This window comes from Mirounga angustirostris, unplaced genomic scaffold (assembly GCF_029215605.1).
Source record: "Mirounga angustirostris isolate CCGP_5_RB_7025 unplaced genomic scaffold, mMirAng1.0.hap1 SCAF_1, whole genome shotgun sequence".
NCBI lineage: Eukaryota > Metazoa > Chordata > Mammalia > Carnivora > Phocidae > Mirounga > Mirounga angustirostris.
This window is the reverse complement of record NW_026991709.1, coordinates 118,553,438-118,571,314: the sequence shown is the minus strand read 5'-3', so window position 1 is coordinate 118,571,314 and position 17,877 is coordinate 118,553,438. Positions and strand designations below refer to the sequence as shown.

Here is a 17,877-nt window from a genome sequence, read left to right as displayed (position 1 = left end):
TCACCGCTTCTCTTTCTAACCCTGAAAATATACGTACCTTGATTGGGACAAGGTGGCACCAGCGGTCAGGTCTAAATTTGAAACTGACTGAGTAGAGTTCAAAAGTAGTCCCTGATTTAACCAGGAAGGTCCTGTGGAGATCTCTATAGGGAGAAACAGAAACAGACGATGTCGGCGTGCCACAAGCTGAAGGAAGCGTGCGAGCCTGATCTACGTACAGCCAGGGGAGGGGCGCCTGGGGGCTCAGTCGTTAAGCCTCTGCCTTGGGCTCAGGTCATGATCCCAGGGGCCTGGGATCGAGCCCCGCATCGGGCTCCCTGCTCCGTGGGAAGCCTACTTCTCCCTCTCCCTCTGCTGCTCCCCGTGCTTGTGCTCACTCTCTCGCAAATAAATAAATAAAAATCTTTTAAAAATTACAGCTAGGCAAGTCTCCTGCCCTGGGGAGAATCCACATTTTTTTCAGCTTGGAAAAATGAAATCTCTAGGACATAAGAACAGGAAAAAAATATGGGAAGGTAGACTACAGTGAGGAAGAATTCAAATTAAACCAACCACAGACTCATTCTTTTTTGACCTCAAGAGAGCAGCTGAGAGTACAGAGATCACTGCACTATTCCTGGACACCTGCTATCCTCACCACCAAAGACTCCGACTGGTGTTAAAAGCCGAAGCCAGGAGTGGGTAAAAAAGAAAGTCAAATCAGAAATAGGTAAGAAGGACAGGGGCGCCTGGGTGGCTCAGTCGGTTAAGTATCTGACCGACTCTTGATTTCGGCTCCGGTCGTGATCTCAAGGTTGTGAGATGGAGGCTCCAAGCTGGGCACAGAGCCTGCTTTGGATTCTCCCTCTCTCCCTCTCTCCTCCCTCTCCCCTTCCCCACCTTCTAAAAAAAGAAAAAAAGAAAGAAATAGGTAAGGAGGATAAGACACATTTTTGCTAAAACTCCCACTGTACCACCTTTTCACGTGCCGCCCAGTGAACTCAGTGCTATTACTCATCAAAGATACATTCTTTTTTCTGGTATCCTTTGCTCTGTAACTCAAACTAGCCCTTATTTTAAAAGGTCATATGCAGTCACATTTCTAATGAAGGTGAGACACGCCTTACTGTTTTAGGTCTGCATAAAATATTTTGGGTGTATACCCTTGCAATCTTATTTTCTGGGCATATACCGTATTTCTCCAATCACAACCCCGAGAAATTCTTATTGTAACTTTATTAGTTTCATACTGGTCTCATTATCTAGAATATTAGCTCAAGGAAGGCACTGACTGGAACATGTAAGATCTAAATGTTACTGAATGAATGAGTATAGTCTCTTTCACAGCAAGTTTACAAAAGTGGTGAAAAATGATAGAAATGTATTCCTATAAATTCTTTGACTTACATTACAAAATAAGACCGAATATATGCTCAGAAAGTGCAATTTAGTAATGCGCCTTTATTACAGTTAATCAGAATAGTTTTGTAATCACTGTGCAAAAAAAAAAAAAAAAGAACCCCCCAAAACCCTACAACTCTACGTACTAGAATTGATAACTCTGCTATCCTGGTAATGTCTGACCAAGTGAGAAGCTTCCTATGAAGGAAAAAAGGAAACTAAATGATTTCATTAATTTTGGAATGGCCTTGTGAACCTTTTTCTTTATAGGCTAGCTAAGGCAGCTGTGGAAAAAGAAGAAAAGTTCTAAGAAGAATAGCAGACTTTAACTACATTAAATAAGAACAAGCCTGTGCAAGATGAAATTAAAGCCAGAATCCTGTGGTGAATATTAGTTAGTATATATGGAAACTTTCTGTCAGAACACAGCTATTTACTTGTTTGTGAGCATAACACAGTAAATTTTCTTTTTCACAATGGCTTTGAGAAGCCTACATTTCTTTCGCATTATCATAAGATCCACACAATAGTTTTCACAATCTAACTCAAGAGCCATTCTGTCCCTTTGCACACTAAAGGCACACATTTCTTCTTTTAAAGTAACCAGAAAGTCTATGTCCCAGCCTGCAAATGAGGTCACAAAGAGATCAAAACCACAGAGCCTGCCTGATTGCCCTGAGCCTCTTCACTGAGAATAAGCTAAAATAAGGTTCTGGTGATTTATTGAGTAAGTCTTTTATTCAGACCCTGCTGGACTGCCACTATGACTGGGCTGCTAATAAAACAGCAGGGCCTGCTCTGGGAGAGAGTGGGGAGATAGGGGTGTTGGGGGTGAAGATATGGGGGCAAGTTGGCTAAGGGGCAAGAAGAAGGGGTCACACTTGCAGCTGGTGGATGGTGCCAGTTTAAGAACCAAATCCAACAGAAACCAAATCTCAATCAACAAACTCTTGTGTTTTGACCAGAGGGCCAAAACCATAAAGCAAAATAAAATAAGAACGAGGGGCCCCTGGCTGGCTCACTGGTAGAACACGAGACTCTTGATCTCTGGATTGTGAGTTTGAGCCCCACGTTGGGTGTAGAGATTACTTAAAAATAAAATCTTTTAAAAAAAATAAGCACTACCTCTTTGCTCATATTTGATTTACTATACCTTAGAACTAGTATTACAGTGCCTTCAGAAAATGATGTGAAATTCTAGGTGGTAATATTTATAAATGAAGGAAACTGGTAAAAGCAAAGGCAAAAAGCATTATTTATGCCTCCAAATTATATGTAGAGAATATACCATAGTCTTGGGAATTGGGACAATCATAAAGAAGATTTCTGAATCAGTAAAAAAAAAAATATGAATTACACAACATGCAAAACATACTGTTTTTGTTTTCAAGTATACTCCGTATACTCTTAAAACTCATAATAAAGGGTGCCTGGGTGGCTCAGATGGTTAAGCGTCTGCCTTCGGCTCAGGGTCCTGGGATCGAGTCCCACATCGGGCTTCCCACTCCTTGGGAGCCTGCTTCTCCCTCTGTTTCTCTCTGTCTCTCATGAATAAATAAATAAAATCTTTAAAAAAAAAAAACAAAACTCATAATAAAAAGACAACCTGATGCAAAAATGGGCAAAGGATCTGGAGAGACATGTCTGCAAGGAAGATCTTTAAGTGACCAGTAAAAGCACATAAAAAGATGCTTAGCACCATTAGTCATTAGGAAAATGCAAAATAAAACCACAGTAAAATACTACCTCATGTCTACAAGGATAAGTATAATAAAAAGGATGGACAATAACAAGTACTGAGAAGGATGTGGACAACCTGGAACCCTCATACACTGCTGGAAGGATTGTAAAATGGTACAAATGCTTTTGGAAAATAGTTTAGCAGTTACTCAAAATGTTAAATATAGAGTTGCCATATGACCCAGCAATTGCACTACTAGGTATGCAACCAAAAGAAGTGAAAACTTACGATCACACAAAAACATGTACAAGAATCATTCATAATAGCCCCAAAGTGGAAACAATCCAAATGTCTACCAACTAATGAATGGATAGATGAAATGTGCTATTATTCATATAATGGCAATAAAAAGGGATGAAGTATTGACACATGCCATAGCATGGATGAACCTTGAAAACATCATGCAAAGTGAAAGAAGTTCATCACAAAGGCTACACAGTGTACGATTCCATCTATAGGAAATGTCCAGAATGGACAAATTCATAGTGACAAAGCAGATTAGTGGTTGCCTAGGGCTAGGAGGAATGGGGTAATAGGGAGTGACTGCTAATGTGTATGGGGTTTCTTTTTGAACTGATAAAAATGCTTTAGCATGAGTGATGATTTCACAACCTTGCGAATATACTAAGTACCACTGAACTGTACGTACCATAAAATGGTGAATTTTATGGTATGTGAATGAAATCTTAATTGAAAAAATTAGGATACCATTTCACCTGATTGGGAAAACAGAACACTTCCATCCTGCAGGTTGAGAATGTAACTTGTGAAATCAAATTAAAAAAGCCCTGGCCTCATCTAGTGAAGCTGAAGTTGCCCACACCCGTGACCTAGCCATCTCACGCCACACACCAGCACGTGGGCACTATGGTGTCGTTACAGGAATGTTCAAAGTAACACCGTTTTTTAATATCAAGAAATTGGAAACAAAACTCAAAAGTTTATCATCAGTAAAATGAATAAATAAACTGTGATATATTCATATAATGGAGTTCTATACAGCAGTAAAAATGTATGAATTACAGCTACATTAAATCATGTGGATGGATGAAAAGATCATGTTGAGTGGAAAAAACTCATATCACTAAAGAATATGCCATTATGATTCCATTTACATAAAGGTCAGCAATAAGTAAAACTAAACAATAAGTTGTTTCCAGTTTACTATATTTGCGTTTGCATCTCTAAGGAAAAGTAAGAGATGATAAATAAGAAATTCAAGAGAATGGTTACGTTTAAAGGGCACAGAATGTGAAAGTGTTAGTTAACATACCTGTGATATAACCTTCTAATGCCTTTGGCACCAGCGATTTAGCAAGTTTCAGATCCTCCAGAGAGCATTTGCCTGACTCCAGGCCAAAGGACATTCCCATTCGCTTCAGTACTTCTATGTCATCATGGATCTCAAAGGTGTTGTCAAAATTAAAAAGATATTCAAACCTGCATCAGAAAACAAAGTTAGTATGGGGTTTCAGTGGGATAGGGGAGGGCTGCACAGTATTGTACTCTGTACATTAAAGAATGAGGGCCTACATTCAGCTATGGTACTAGAAACTGTTACCTTTTAGAGCCATAATGGTCATTCAGCTGTGTTCAGGGGAGTGACATCTCAAAAAAGCCACTTTCCCAATTAAAACAGTTTTCCTACAAGACAATAGGAGTCCATAAACTTCAGCCCTCATTAAGCTGTTACAAACAGGGGACAACTTTGGTGTAAAACCAATACTTTCCAAGGTTGTCTATAGCTTTGTCACCAAAAGACAAATTATTAAGAAAGCCTTTTCAGTTTAATATATGACATCCCTACTATGAGTTGGCCTATTAAGGTTTGAGGGGGAAAAAAAACATTCTGGATGCTTATTTCATATTCCTGAATCAATTACTAACTATAGCATACTTTAGATAAGCAATAAATGGGAGACTTTTTACAAATGAACCAAAACTCAAATCCTATCTTAAGAGCCTAAGAAGTGAAATGACTTAAGGAAAAAGTGCCACATAAATATACAGCACATTTCCAAATGTTCTTGAAAAGTACTGAATCAGGATGCCCAGCTGCCCAGTACAATGTTTCCCAAAAAAGGTGAATATAGGAAAGCACAGTCCTTTTGACTCCTAGGCTAGGCCCTGGGGCGCCTTCACCCACAGGCCTCACCCTACAGGGACGGAGTGCAGGGGAATGTTCTGGCACAGTAGTGGGTTTATGTTGTCATGAAATTCTTATTAAAATCATGAGAAGGTAAAATTAGTCATGCTAGATCTTAGATCAGGGAAAAAATTACAATTTAAAGTGAAATAACGTCAGGTCATGATCCCAGGGTCCTGGGATGGAGCCCCGCATCAGCCTGCTTCTCCCTCTCCCACTCCCCCTACTTGTGTTCCCTCTCTCGCTGTGCCTCTCCCTGTCAAATAAATAAATAAAATCTTAAAAATAAACAAACAAACAAACAAACAAAGTGAAATGCCATGTTTAGGAATAAAGGACATTAACACATTTTCAGGAAAAAAAAAACCCACAAAAAATCTGAAGTGTATGCCTGTCACAGGGATAATTCCTGGCATATGTTAAAAGCAGATGGTTCTGTAAATTTAATCTCCATTGTGAAAAAGCCTCCAGGCTAATTAAGGGGAAAAGACTGCATCACCAAAGTAACTGAAAGACAAGGCTTTAGGACCTACCTTGAACAACAAGCTTCTACAAGCTGCTTACAGCCTCCTTCCCTTTATTCAGAGGAGGGCTGGGAAAGGGCATGAGTCAGTAACCACCGAGGGATGAAAACCTCACCAGGCCCCAGGCTGGGATGAACAGAATCCATAATTCCCATAGGCCAATGGTTCCCAGATTCTCTTGCTACTCTTTTTCAGACTTAGAAGACTAAGTGATGAAGAGAATTTAATAATCCCTCACAAAACAAGAGGTTAACTGGAGAGAGAAACTAGAATTCTAAGTTTGTTTCTCCTGAAAATATGTTAAACGTTCTCTAGGATTCTCAGTTTTATGAGGCTATGTTAACAGTCCCTGTAGATGTAGGTTGTGAAGATTTTGCAATTGTGTGACTAATAATACAGACACATACCATTTGCTAACCACTGGGCTGGGTCCTTTACGAACTGATCTATAACTTTTGAAAACCAGCAAGTTAAATACTGTAATTCTTACTTTTGTGGAGGAAGCATCCAGATCTCACAAAGGTTAAGAAACTATGTAGCTAGAAGACAGACTGAAAAATGGATCTTCTGACTTCATACTATTCTTTTTTTTTTTTTTTTAAAGATTTTATTTATTTATTTGAGAGAGAGAGAATGAGAGAGAACACATGAGAGGGGATAGGGTCAGAGGGCAAAGCAGACTCCCTGCGGAGCAGGGAGCCCGATGCGGCACTCGATCCAGGGACTCCAGGATCATGACCTGACCCAAAGGCAGTCGCTTAACCAACTGAACCAACCAGGCGCCCTGACTTCATACTATTCTTAATTGTGTCTATAGTCTCAATTATCAAATACTTTTGAAATTCCTGCTCGCGGTTTTTCTTTTTCTTTTGGCACCTTACTTAAGTGACCTATAATCTCTGTATGCAATCAAGATAAACAGGGGAAGCAACACAGCCTGTGAAAACGGTGGGAGAGACAAGGGAAGGCCAAGCCCAAGCGCAATGCTGTAGCTCTAAGGAGACGAGAAGTCCCAGTCTCTCTGGATAGTCTTGGACTATGCCTGTAGGACTGATATCATTACTGAGCCCTCTCTCGCTTTCAAATGAATCCCAATTTGGTGAACAGATTATATGCTGACTCCTTGTAACAGCAGCTAATATTTATAAAGTGCTTGCCTTGGGTGAGATCCTTTAAAGACATGATGGTATTTAAGGCCTTGGAATCATCTTTTGTTCTTCAGAAAACTGCTTCGAAGCAGCTAAATGGGGGAGCCACAATCCACACTTGGGTCTGTCTCACTCCACACCCTATTCCCTTAACTATCTCAGGACACTGGTCACAGCCTGAAGACCACTACTATTTTCATGAAGGGTAAAATAAATTACAAATTAATTCTTAGCAGTATTTTTAAAACTGCTACTTTTCATTTGCTATGATAAATACCATCATCAGCTTTAGTTAAAATGTAAAAAAAATGTTGGTGGGAATGTAAATTGTTATAGCCACCATGGAAAACAGTATGGAAGTTCCTCAAAAATTTAAAAATAAAACTACCATAAGACCCAGCAATCTCGCATGTGGGTATATATCTGAAGGAAACAGAATCACTATTTCACAAAGATATCTGCACCCCATGTTCACTGTAGCATTATTTACAACAGATACAAAAACAACCTGACTGTCCACTGACATATGAACAGATAAAGAAAATGTGGTATGTGTGTGTGTGTGTGTGTGTGTGTGTATAAATGGAATATCTGGCCATAAAAAAAGGAAATTCTGACATTTGCAACAACGTGGGTGGACCTTGAGGGCATTACACTTATTGAAATAAATCAGACAGAGAAAGACAAATACTGTATGATTTCACTTATATGTGGAATCTAAAAAAAAAATGAACTCATAGATGCAGAGAACAGACTGCTGGTTGCCAGGGGTGGAGGTGGGAGGTGGATAAAATGGGTGAAGGTGATCAAAAGGTATAAACTTCTAGGTATAACATAAATAAGAAAATAAGAAAGCAGAGAATGCATCTAGCATTTTCACGTCCATTCATTAATAAATAGAAGCACATCTTACTTATAGCAAAACAAAGAAACAATTGCCTTAATGCCACATGTTGACCCAAAAATTTCCACACTGAACTATGGAAGGGGATCACCAGCAAACCCATCTTGTCCCAGGCCCTCACTGATGGTCTACGTTAAGGCAGTTACTTGCCCAGGGTTACCACATACGTGTACACACACACACACACACACACACACACACGCACACCCTGGCTGGGGTCCAGGCTCCACTGTGCATGCAGGACAGGCAGTATAGTGCCAGGCACAAGACAAGGGGCTGAGAGGGCGAGTGATGAAGAATGCACTAGTAGATGGCAGCACTCCAGGTCTGCAAAGGTGTCTTCCAGACCCCAGGGAGGTCAGACGGAAGGGCTCAGATAATGAAGGACACCCTTCTTTATGCTGCAAATGATAGGAATGTGTTCCTGGGAGGCCGGCCCTACAGTCCTCCCCTAGTTCTCCACTCACTTGTCACTGGAAATGCTGCAATCTATGACTGTTTTCCTGCTTGTATTGATGATTATAAATGGCAGCTGAATGGTGGAGTTCAGAGCTGGAGGGCCCTGGTTCTGCTGTTCATTTTGCCGATTTCTCTGAACCAGGTTTTTGAAAGCGATTTGCTGTAATGATCCAAGAAAAAGAATATGGTCATTTAATATGGGTAAGTGAGTTGGAATTAAATGAATTAAAATAAATACATTTAAGAAATAGTATTAGAGTATTAGAAATTAGAGATATTAAAGAGGCCGTCTACCTATAATTAAAATGAAACATTTAGGAAAAAAGATTAGAATGATCTAACTCAGATACATTTCAAGGGAAAACATGTTGTCTAACATCATCCTAATGTAAATAATGGGGCCCATGGCTTCCGTCATCCATAGACACAGGATCTTACAAATCTGCGAGAGCCCAGGAGCGCCTGCAACTCTTCTTAGAGTGACACGGAGAAAGTGATACCAAGTGAACTTATATTTTCCATTTATCTAACAGACTCTCGGGAGTCTGGGGTTAAATACACCTTTTAGATTGTCGAGCTCAGGGATATGCAAACTTTATAAAGCTACAGAATCCTTTCTTCAAATGAAATCTATAGGACACTATATAAAACAGATGAAAGTAGCATCGCTCTGGCTGACTGCAGGGGGGCAGGAAGTCCAGAGCCCAGTGGCTCTGCCCTCCCTCACCCCTGAGGTTCCTAGGGTACCTCCACAGAATTCCCACATCCTCAGGGCACAGCTGGAATCTGGCCCAACTCACCCCCCACCAAACATCTTCCAGACAAGAAACTGAGGCTTAGCACTTATAAGCTAGATGAAGGTCTACTGGATCTTGCTGCTACTTTTAGTTATAACCATTATTTGCAAGTCAAAGAAGTGACTGCCCACCCCCCCCTTTTAATAAGGTAAATGTATCAAAGAATTCCACAGCTAGAAAGACTATGCAATTCAACTTTTTCATCTGCTCATGAAACAAGAGTGGTTTTAAAGGCTCCTAAAGTCAGATCCACTCATTCCCTTTCATCGGCGTGTCCCATCTTCTCACCCAGTAGTGATGAATTTCAGTTACTTTCTATGTTTTAGCAATCTTATCCTAGGATTATTTATTTTAGGTTCTGAGCCTTAACAAAAGTTTAACTGAGATTATCTTTATCTTAAAATGACTGGGTACCATCCCTAGAAAGTGAACATTTACTCCTAAAATGCACAGAACAGAAGGGATACCAATTTATGCTAGCCCTAACTGTGTGTCCAAAAATCACTATCAATATCCACCACTATCAAAAAACTATCACTATCAATACTATCAAACATTACTTAAGTTATACTTCATTATTTGCTGCTGGTAAAGGATGTTGGCTGTTTTATATTCGTTGCTTAATTTACTTAATGTTGAAAAAAATACGCTATTGATACTGTAAAACTGAGGAAAAGAATTAAACGTTTGAAGACTTCTGCCTAGATTCTCTTCCCTTCTACTAGAAAAAGCATCTCAGGAGATGCTCTCATACTTTGCCCTAGCTTTGCAGTCCTAGTGCCATGGCTGGGCCTCAGCAGAGGAGGGAATATCAACAGTAATAAATAAGAGTCCTTATATATGTATGACTCACTATTCAATATTGTGTACATTTAATAGCATCACAGATTTTTCAGGTGAAGAAAGCAGTAATAACATATATAATGTTATTTAGACAGTAAAAAGAAAAATCACCACCTATTTGTTTTGGACGGATTTCCTCTGTTGCCCTTTGATTGAGTTCCTTCAGCCTTTTGTTCTTTTCCAGGCTCATTAACATCAATATCAGAGGCTGAACAGAGGGCAGGTTCACACATTCATTTTGCTATGCGTTAGCAGCCCTGGAAAAGGTTTAAGGGCTAGTAGGGACAGTTATATAGCTAAAAGTAGGGTATGTGGATTATCTATAGATATCATCTACTCACACCCTTCTTCATCTACACTACCAAGGATAAATGAGAAGTGGTGGCAGGTAAGTAAAACTGTCCTGTGTCATGTGATGTCAGTGAGTGGTGACCTTAACTTGTTAAAAATTAAGCTAGCTTTGCCATGGTAAATTATTGGTGTTCAGGGACATGTTTAATTTACTTTCTGTGACAACTTCATAAATGTTATTTGACGGATGAGAGATAAAACACTAGCAGGAAATAAGCTGTATGTATGTCTACCAGAAGACCAGAGAGCAGCAGTTTTCAGTTATACTTCGGGTTTCATTTTAATATTGAGAGAGACCTACTTTTATAAATGTTGACAGCTAGGTTGCCCTTGGGTTGAAATCTTCTGTAAATGTTTGGTTTGAGAGACAGAAGAGGAAAAGAAATTTAGGACTTAAAAAAATAGTGTTCATTGTACAAAGATAAGCAGAGGAAAAAATATTCAACTTCATTCTTTATGAAGGCTGTCTAGGGATGTGAGCGTCCCACCTCCATGAGAGTGATCACGCCCAGCACCATTCTTTCTGATAAACAGGTCTTCTCAATAACATTATGCCAAAAATCAAGCTCCAAAATGTTCCACGAGGATTTTGAGGAAATCTGAGGAAGGCCTGGCTCAGACGCGAGGGAATGTGAGCTGGTAGGAAACCGTGTGGGGACAGGGACAGCAGAAGCAGCTGGGGGAAGGCAGTGACATGCCTGGTAGGCCAAATCACAGAAGGCAGAATTCCACAGGGAGGAGCACAGGAACACATGGTCAGCCTTCAGGATTTTTGTTCTGTTTTGTTTTGTAAGCAGCAGAACCCTCTCTTCAAACAAAACCTTATTTGGAAACCCAGTACGAAAAATACATAAAATGCTTGCTCCAGCTCTAGCTCCTCAGGTAGGTCCCCCCCCCAGGGTTCGGAGTGAAAAGCAGACGCAGAACATAGGAAGGGAGAAAGCAACGGCCTATCCGGGTGGAACACACCTTTGGAGCCTGCCTATGTTTGGGCAGCGTCTGCTCTAGCTACTTCTACTCCTCCACCCTTGCTCCGCCTCCTTCCCTACTTCCTCGTATCATACGCAGGTCTCTGCAAGGGCTAAACGGCCTTCTCTTGCTGCTCTGATGTATACATGAACTTGGAATAAACAAGCAAATACAAGCATCTAGAGAGTGAAAAAACAAAAATGGGGGATATTTAAGAATACCTGACATATTCTGTCCATTAGACAAAGGGAGCGTTTCGGAGAAACCCTGCTCCAAGATTTGGCAACTTAATTGTTACCTGTATTTCTGAAAAGTGGATTACATCAAAAATTAAATAGGATCTAACGGTTGTCAAATCAAAGTGGATTTTATAAGTGGTTGAAAGCTTTTCATATAAAGACAATTTGCTGATTTAAAAAAAAAAAAGCATAAAGACTCTCTGGGTTCATTTTAAAAAGGGTTTCTGATTACACTGAAAATGACCCCAGTGTACTGCTCAAAGTGAATTTTTACAGCAACTGCAATTACCAAAAATAAAATAAAATAAAAAAGTCTATGTGATTTTACCTCACATGATTTTATACACTGGCTCTATTATATTTAAGAAAACCATCCAAATTCCAGGCAATGATCCAAAACAGTATAAATACAGGGATCCTTATTACACTATAAAAGCTAATTTTCTTAAAAAGAAAAGCATTTTAATTTTTGGTATTTCTACAAAGCTTATTGAATCATTATATGTTATTCTGTTATTTACAGATAATAAATTATTACAGGTAGATTTGATTATTTTACTCAAAGTGCCTGAAGTTTAACGAGTCTTACTTCCTGATATTCCAAACTAGGGCTAAAATAAACACACACAAAAGGACTTCTGACAGTTTCCGTTCAGAATAAGAATAAGTGTCAGAAGTAAGTCGCTGCATAATATAAGTAATGCACAGGACAGGTGACCTGCCATGAGGCCATGATGGTGGTGAGAGACAGAACCATCTTAAAGGCAGACCATGTGGATGGTGATGAGCTCAGATGTGGAGGAGGCCGCCCTACTGTGTGGTCCCATCAGACACTACTCAAAAGATAGCCAAAGTAGAAAACACTGATTCTAAAAGCAAGTAAGCAGGGCAGCAGAATATAGGTAAGGAAAAGAATGAAAACCATCCCAGCAACTTTACCTGCAGGAGAAGTTCTTGGAGCTGGGCCCGCTTCTGCTTTATCCGTTCTATCCTCCTCTGCTTCTCTATCTTTAAAAGATAGGTTACAAAATAACATGAACATATGGAAAGTATAAAGTACTGCTCACTTTCCAGGTCCCAATTCTGAGATATCAAGAATTTTCCTTAGGGGCACCTGGGTGGCTCAGCTGGTTAAGGTCCAACTCTTGGTTTTGGCTCAGGTCATGATCTCAGGGTCCTGGGATGGAGACCTACATTGGGCTCTGAGCTCAGTGCAGAGTCTGCTTGGAATTCTCTCTCTCTCCAGCTCCTGCTGTCCCTCCCCCTGCTTGTGCTCTGTGTTCTCTCTCCAAAATAAATAAATAAATCTTAAAATAAAAAAAAAGAATTTTCCTTAAAACTCAATCCATTTTAGGGGCACCTGGGTGGCTCAGATGGTTAAGTGTCTGCCTTCAGCTCAGTTAATGATCCCAGGGTCCTGGGATCAAGCCCCATGTTGGGCTCCCAGCTCAGCGGGGAGCCTGCTTCTCCCGCTGCCTCTGCCTTTCCCCCTGCTTGTGTGCTCTTTCTCTCAAATAAATGGATAAAATCTAAAAAAAAAAAAAAAAAAAAAAAAAAAAAATCCATTTTAACTACCAATATCAATAAATGCATATCACACCTTTTTGGGGAGCAGGGGTTGGGGTAAGCAAGTAGGCACGATAGCAGAATTGTGGCAACTACTATCATTAATGAAACCCATCCACTTAATAAATATTTGATATGCAGTACTTGTTGCTATTTTCAAATTCTATTTAGAGTAATAGCTAACACTTCGTGAATACTTACTCTGTCTGGCAGCAACTCAACTAAGCACTTTACACACATTATCTTTTTTTTTTTTCCTACACACATTATCTTAAGGCATCATGAGGTTAGTACTGTTGTTACCCATTTTGCATGTAAGGAAATGGAGGCATAGAGGGTTAAGTAATTGCCCAAGGTCACATAGCTAGTGAATGGCAACAGTAAGGATTTGAACCTAAGCCATCTGGTTCCAGAGACCCTACTATTAAATACTTTCTTATGTTACCCCCTAACCCAAAGAATGAGGTAAGATCTCATTTAAGATTTTAGTTTAACTGACTTTTAAATGGGCATAGCTCCTAATACAGTTAGCCTACATATTCAATACACAATTCCTACTTGTAGTAAGGAACATGCTTATGGGACAAATTTCCCAGCTTCATGCAACTATTATTTTCCTCACTCTTACAACTACCTAGAAAATAGGTATTAGGGCCTGAATTTCCTTGTAGATGAGTTCCTCACTGTGTCTTTGGGCAAAAGTCAACGACTTCAAACATGACATTTTTCTTGTCTACTCCAAAAGCATTTCTTATTTGCTCCTCATCTATTCTAGTCTGCACCAAGAGTTTCCTCTTATTCTTTCTCTAACCACTAAAGCATTTTCATCCTAAATTACTTAAGTCTACGGCCATACCACCCTGAACGCGCCCGATCTCGTCTAAATTACTTAAGATTCACTAGAAAAATCTATGTGGCTTTCTACATTTGAAAAGAGTTTCCCCCCCTGTATCTGCAGCTGTGACAGGCCAGGCCCCTACCTGCCCCTCGTGCCCCCCATCTAACACCAGGCCAAGTTGTGTCGATTCTACCTCTGAAACACTTTTCCAACCTCACGCCACTGATTTAACTCAGACCATCTACAATCCACCCCCTCCAATTCCCCTCCTCATCTTCCTATTAGCTCAACTTCCAACCCACCAGGAGGGTGACCCCTTATAGAATATGTCCTATCAGTTGTCCTCTTTGTAATTTTTCAAAAGCTTCCCACTGTTTCCAGGATCAGGTCCCCAAAGCTTCACACTTAGAAGTCTATCCCCTTTAGCCCTGCCTGCACTCTGGTCACACCCAGCTGTGTGCATGCTTTCTTATGCCTGCCTCAGTCCATGCACGGCTTCTGGAAGGCCCTCTCTGCCCTGAACCACTGGGCAGACGCCTATACCTCCCTTATCACTGAGCTCAAGGAATTTTTTCTTTTCTTGGTAAAGTATCCCTCATCTCCCTTTCCAGAGAATCTGTATATATGTCTTTCACAGGAATAATCGGTCACAGTTTTGGTAACTTCTTTTACATTTTTCCTTTACTCAATTAGAATGAAAGCTCCTGGGGTCAGAGATTTTGTCTTGTATAATCTTTGGGTACGTACACACACAGTAACTTCTAATAGATTTCTGCTTATTGAGGCTCTGTTATCAGCTTAATATTACTGGTAATAAAAATGATCCTTGGGACTCCTGAGTGGCTCAGTCAATTAAGTGTCTTGTCTTCAGCTTAGGTCATGATCTCAGGGTCCTGGGATCGAGTCCCAAATTGGGCTCCTTGCTCAGGGGGGAGCCTGCTTCTCCCTCTGCCTGCCGCTTTCTCTGACAAATAAATAAAATCTTTAAAAAAAATTAGAGAAAAAACTTAAAAAAAAAAAAGATCCTCAAATTCCACTCTATCAGAAGGAGAAAAGGAGGTCATTTCCACCATAACATATGAATAACATTCTACAACTTTTGATGAATGTCTAATTTCTCCCTCCACCCACAAGGACAATAATACCAAATAAGTTTTCATTTGCTGAGGGGAAAAAGGACTAATAAAAACATGAAACCAACCATATTTATTGCAGAAAGTATATTACTATATTTAACCTCAATTTATTCCATTTATGGCCATGACAGTACAATTAGGTCAAATCAATTTAAAACCAATAGGTCAGGGCACATGCTTATATAGGAAAGATTTTCTTTTTCTTTTTTTTTTAAAGACTTTATTTATTTGACAGAGAGAGACACAGCAAGAGAGGGAACACAAGCAGGGGGAGTGGGAGAGGGAGAAGCAGGCTTCCTGCTGGGCAGGGAGCCTGATGCGGGGCTTGATCCCAGCACTTTGGGATCATGACCTGAACCGAAGGCTTAATGACTGAGCCACCCAAGCACCCCAGGAAAGATTTTCTATAATGATTAAAAGTTAATGGAATAAAAAATGTTTTTACACACATCACCCCAAAATTCATGTAAGCTGAACATTCTATCCTTTCTGATAAAGATACAGATAAAATTCCATTCTGTTGCCACTGATGTGAGAATCAAAGATAAAAGTTTAAACACAAAAGGTAAACAGCCAGTTTGATCCTTTTTTTTTTTTTGGATCCATACAGCAAAGCATTTCATCAAATAAGATATTATTTCTATTTATGAGTTGTCAAAAATTTATTAGTAGAGTGCTCAGAATTAAACTAGAATAAAATAAAGATCTTCTCTAAGAAACAGTAAAAATCAAGTCATTTAATTTCTATGTCCTCAGTTTCATCAGGACATCAGTCAAACTATACACCTCTCTAAATCTCCTTCCAGTTCTAAAATTCTACACAGAAGAGTCTGTTAAAAAAATAGTATATATGAACAATTAGAAATATTTTCATATTGTATGTATTTCCAAATTAAAATGCCTCTTATGGGGGTGCCTGGGTGGCTCAGTTGGTTAAGCGTCTGCCTTTGGCTCAGGTCATGATCCCAGGGTCCTGGGATCAAGCCCCGTGTCAGGCTCTCTGCTCAGCGGGAAGCCTGCTTCTCCCTCTCTCTCTGCCACTCCTCCTGCTTGTGCTCTCTCTCTAATAAATAAATAAGATCTTTAAAAGTAAAATAAAATAAAATGCCTCTTATATAAAATAAAGCAAACTACTATCTAAAAACAGATTTTCCTCACTTACCTCAAGATTTTGACATTCCTGAGCAGAATTGGTAGGCAGGCCAATCCACTTGATTTCTTTTTTTTCCTTTGAAATTATGTTCATTGCCATTAGCACATTTAAAGCATCATAAACTCTTCTCCTAATATTCTTCTGGTCATAAGCCTGCTAAAAAATACTTTTAATGAGTGATAAATTTCAAGGGTTAAGATATAGTCACAGGATATTAAGATATTTAATTAATATTATTATTATATCATCTTTGGAGTGCTAATAGAATTCTATATACCCAGTGAAAATATCCTTCAAAAGTAGAGATAAAGATACTTTCAAACAATCTAAAAAATAAAAGATTATTTTAGCAACAGATCTAAATTAAAAAATACTAAAGGGCCTTCTTCAGGTAGAAGAAAGATGGATGGGATCCAAGGTGGAAGTTTGGAGATGTAGAATGTAGTGAAAACCACCATGAAAATAAATATGTGGGTATATCTCAATTAACACTCACTTTGTAAAACAATAATGTCTTGTGGAATCAAGAATATATATAAAACTAACATATATGACAACAGTATATATATGTCAGAAAGGGGTTATGGAGTTGTTAATTAAAGTGGGTTAAAACCCTGCATTGTCTGGGAGGATATTAGACTTTGAAAAGTCAAGGATGCATGTTTTTTTTTTTTTAAATTTATTGTTATGTTAATCACCATACATTACATCATTAGTTTTTGATGGTAGTGTTCCACGATTCATTGTTTGTGCATAACACCCAGTGCTCCATGCAGAACGTGCCCTCTTTAAGGATGCATGTTTTAAAACAGTGCTTTTCAAGTATGTGATCCAAGCACTAGTGCAGATCCGAAAACTGTTACTAGTCTACAATGAAAATAGGGAACTTGCACCAAAATGTCATCACATAGATCACTAAAGCACACTGTTTACTTCAGCTGATTTTTTAAAAAAAAGTCTTTGTAGCAAGATTTTTCTCAATGAAGGAGACTGTGTTAACTTAGATTGTGGAAAAAAACCCTATTTTGTTGTGGAGAAGCAGTTCCTAAGAAAAAAATCCATTCAATCAAATGCCATGATACTAAAGGATGGTGGAGAACATTGAATACAGAACTAAACTTAAATAAGTGGGAGATTTAAGTTATAGAAATGAATGTAAATATTAGAAATCCTGACGCTATAGAAATAATGATAATATTATAAAAAATATCAGGAGACAAAGTAGGCCTGATGTTGTCCTTGATATTTAAAGGGGCATGGGATTCAAATCAGATGAACTATTCAAACAGATGAAGTATGTAATGTTTTAGCACAATATGTTTAAAGTCATAATAACTATAATAATATTATTCTTTTAACAACTACCACTAATATACTCAATCTGAATCTGTGGTGAACAGGAAAGATGGGAGATGCAAATAAATCCAAGCATATTAATTTTTTTCCCTTCATAATCAACAGATACTGGTTTATAGGTGATAACAAACAAAAGAAACAAAATATTGAAGCTACTTAAAGTTATAAAGATAACCAATTAAAGAACTAAAGACTATAAACCTTCCAATTTATAAAAATAAAAAACAAAAAACACCACATATAGCAAGGAATAGGAACCCAGGGAATAGGATACAACCCTTACTTGTATCCAGGCATGGGGATGGGGGTGGTTAGTAAAAATGTATG

At 39.0% G+C, this 17,877-nt stretch overlaps 1 protein-coding gene across 11 annotated transcripts in view; it reads right to left on the bottom strand.

Annotated features, from left to right (window-relative positions):
- Nucleotides 1-17,877, bottom strand: part of TFDP2 (transcription factor Dp-2) — a 179,770-nt gene that overhangs the window by 6,769 nt on the left and 155,124 nt on the right. For 10 of the 11 annotated variants that reach the window (XM_054504375.2, XM_045903639.3, XM_045903641.3 and 7 more), the window contains 5 exons: nt 16,204-16,350; nt 12,441-12,509; nt 8,311-8,462; nt 4,395-4,561; nt 38-143 (listed from right to left, as the gene is read on the bottom strand). In XM_054504375.2, the coding sequence (XP_054360350.1) occupies nt 38-143; nt 4,395-4,561; nt 8,311-8,462; nt 12,441-12,509; nt 16,204-16,350 (641 nt within the window). The remainder of the gene's footprint in view (nt 1-37; nt 144-4,394; nt 4,562-8,310; nt 8,463-12,440; nt 12,510-16,203; nt 16,351-17,877) is intronic. The other variant, XM_045903638.3, reaches the window with a different exon arrangement.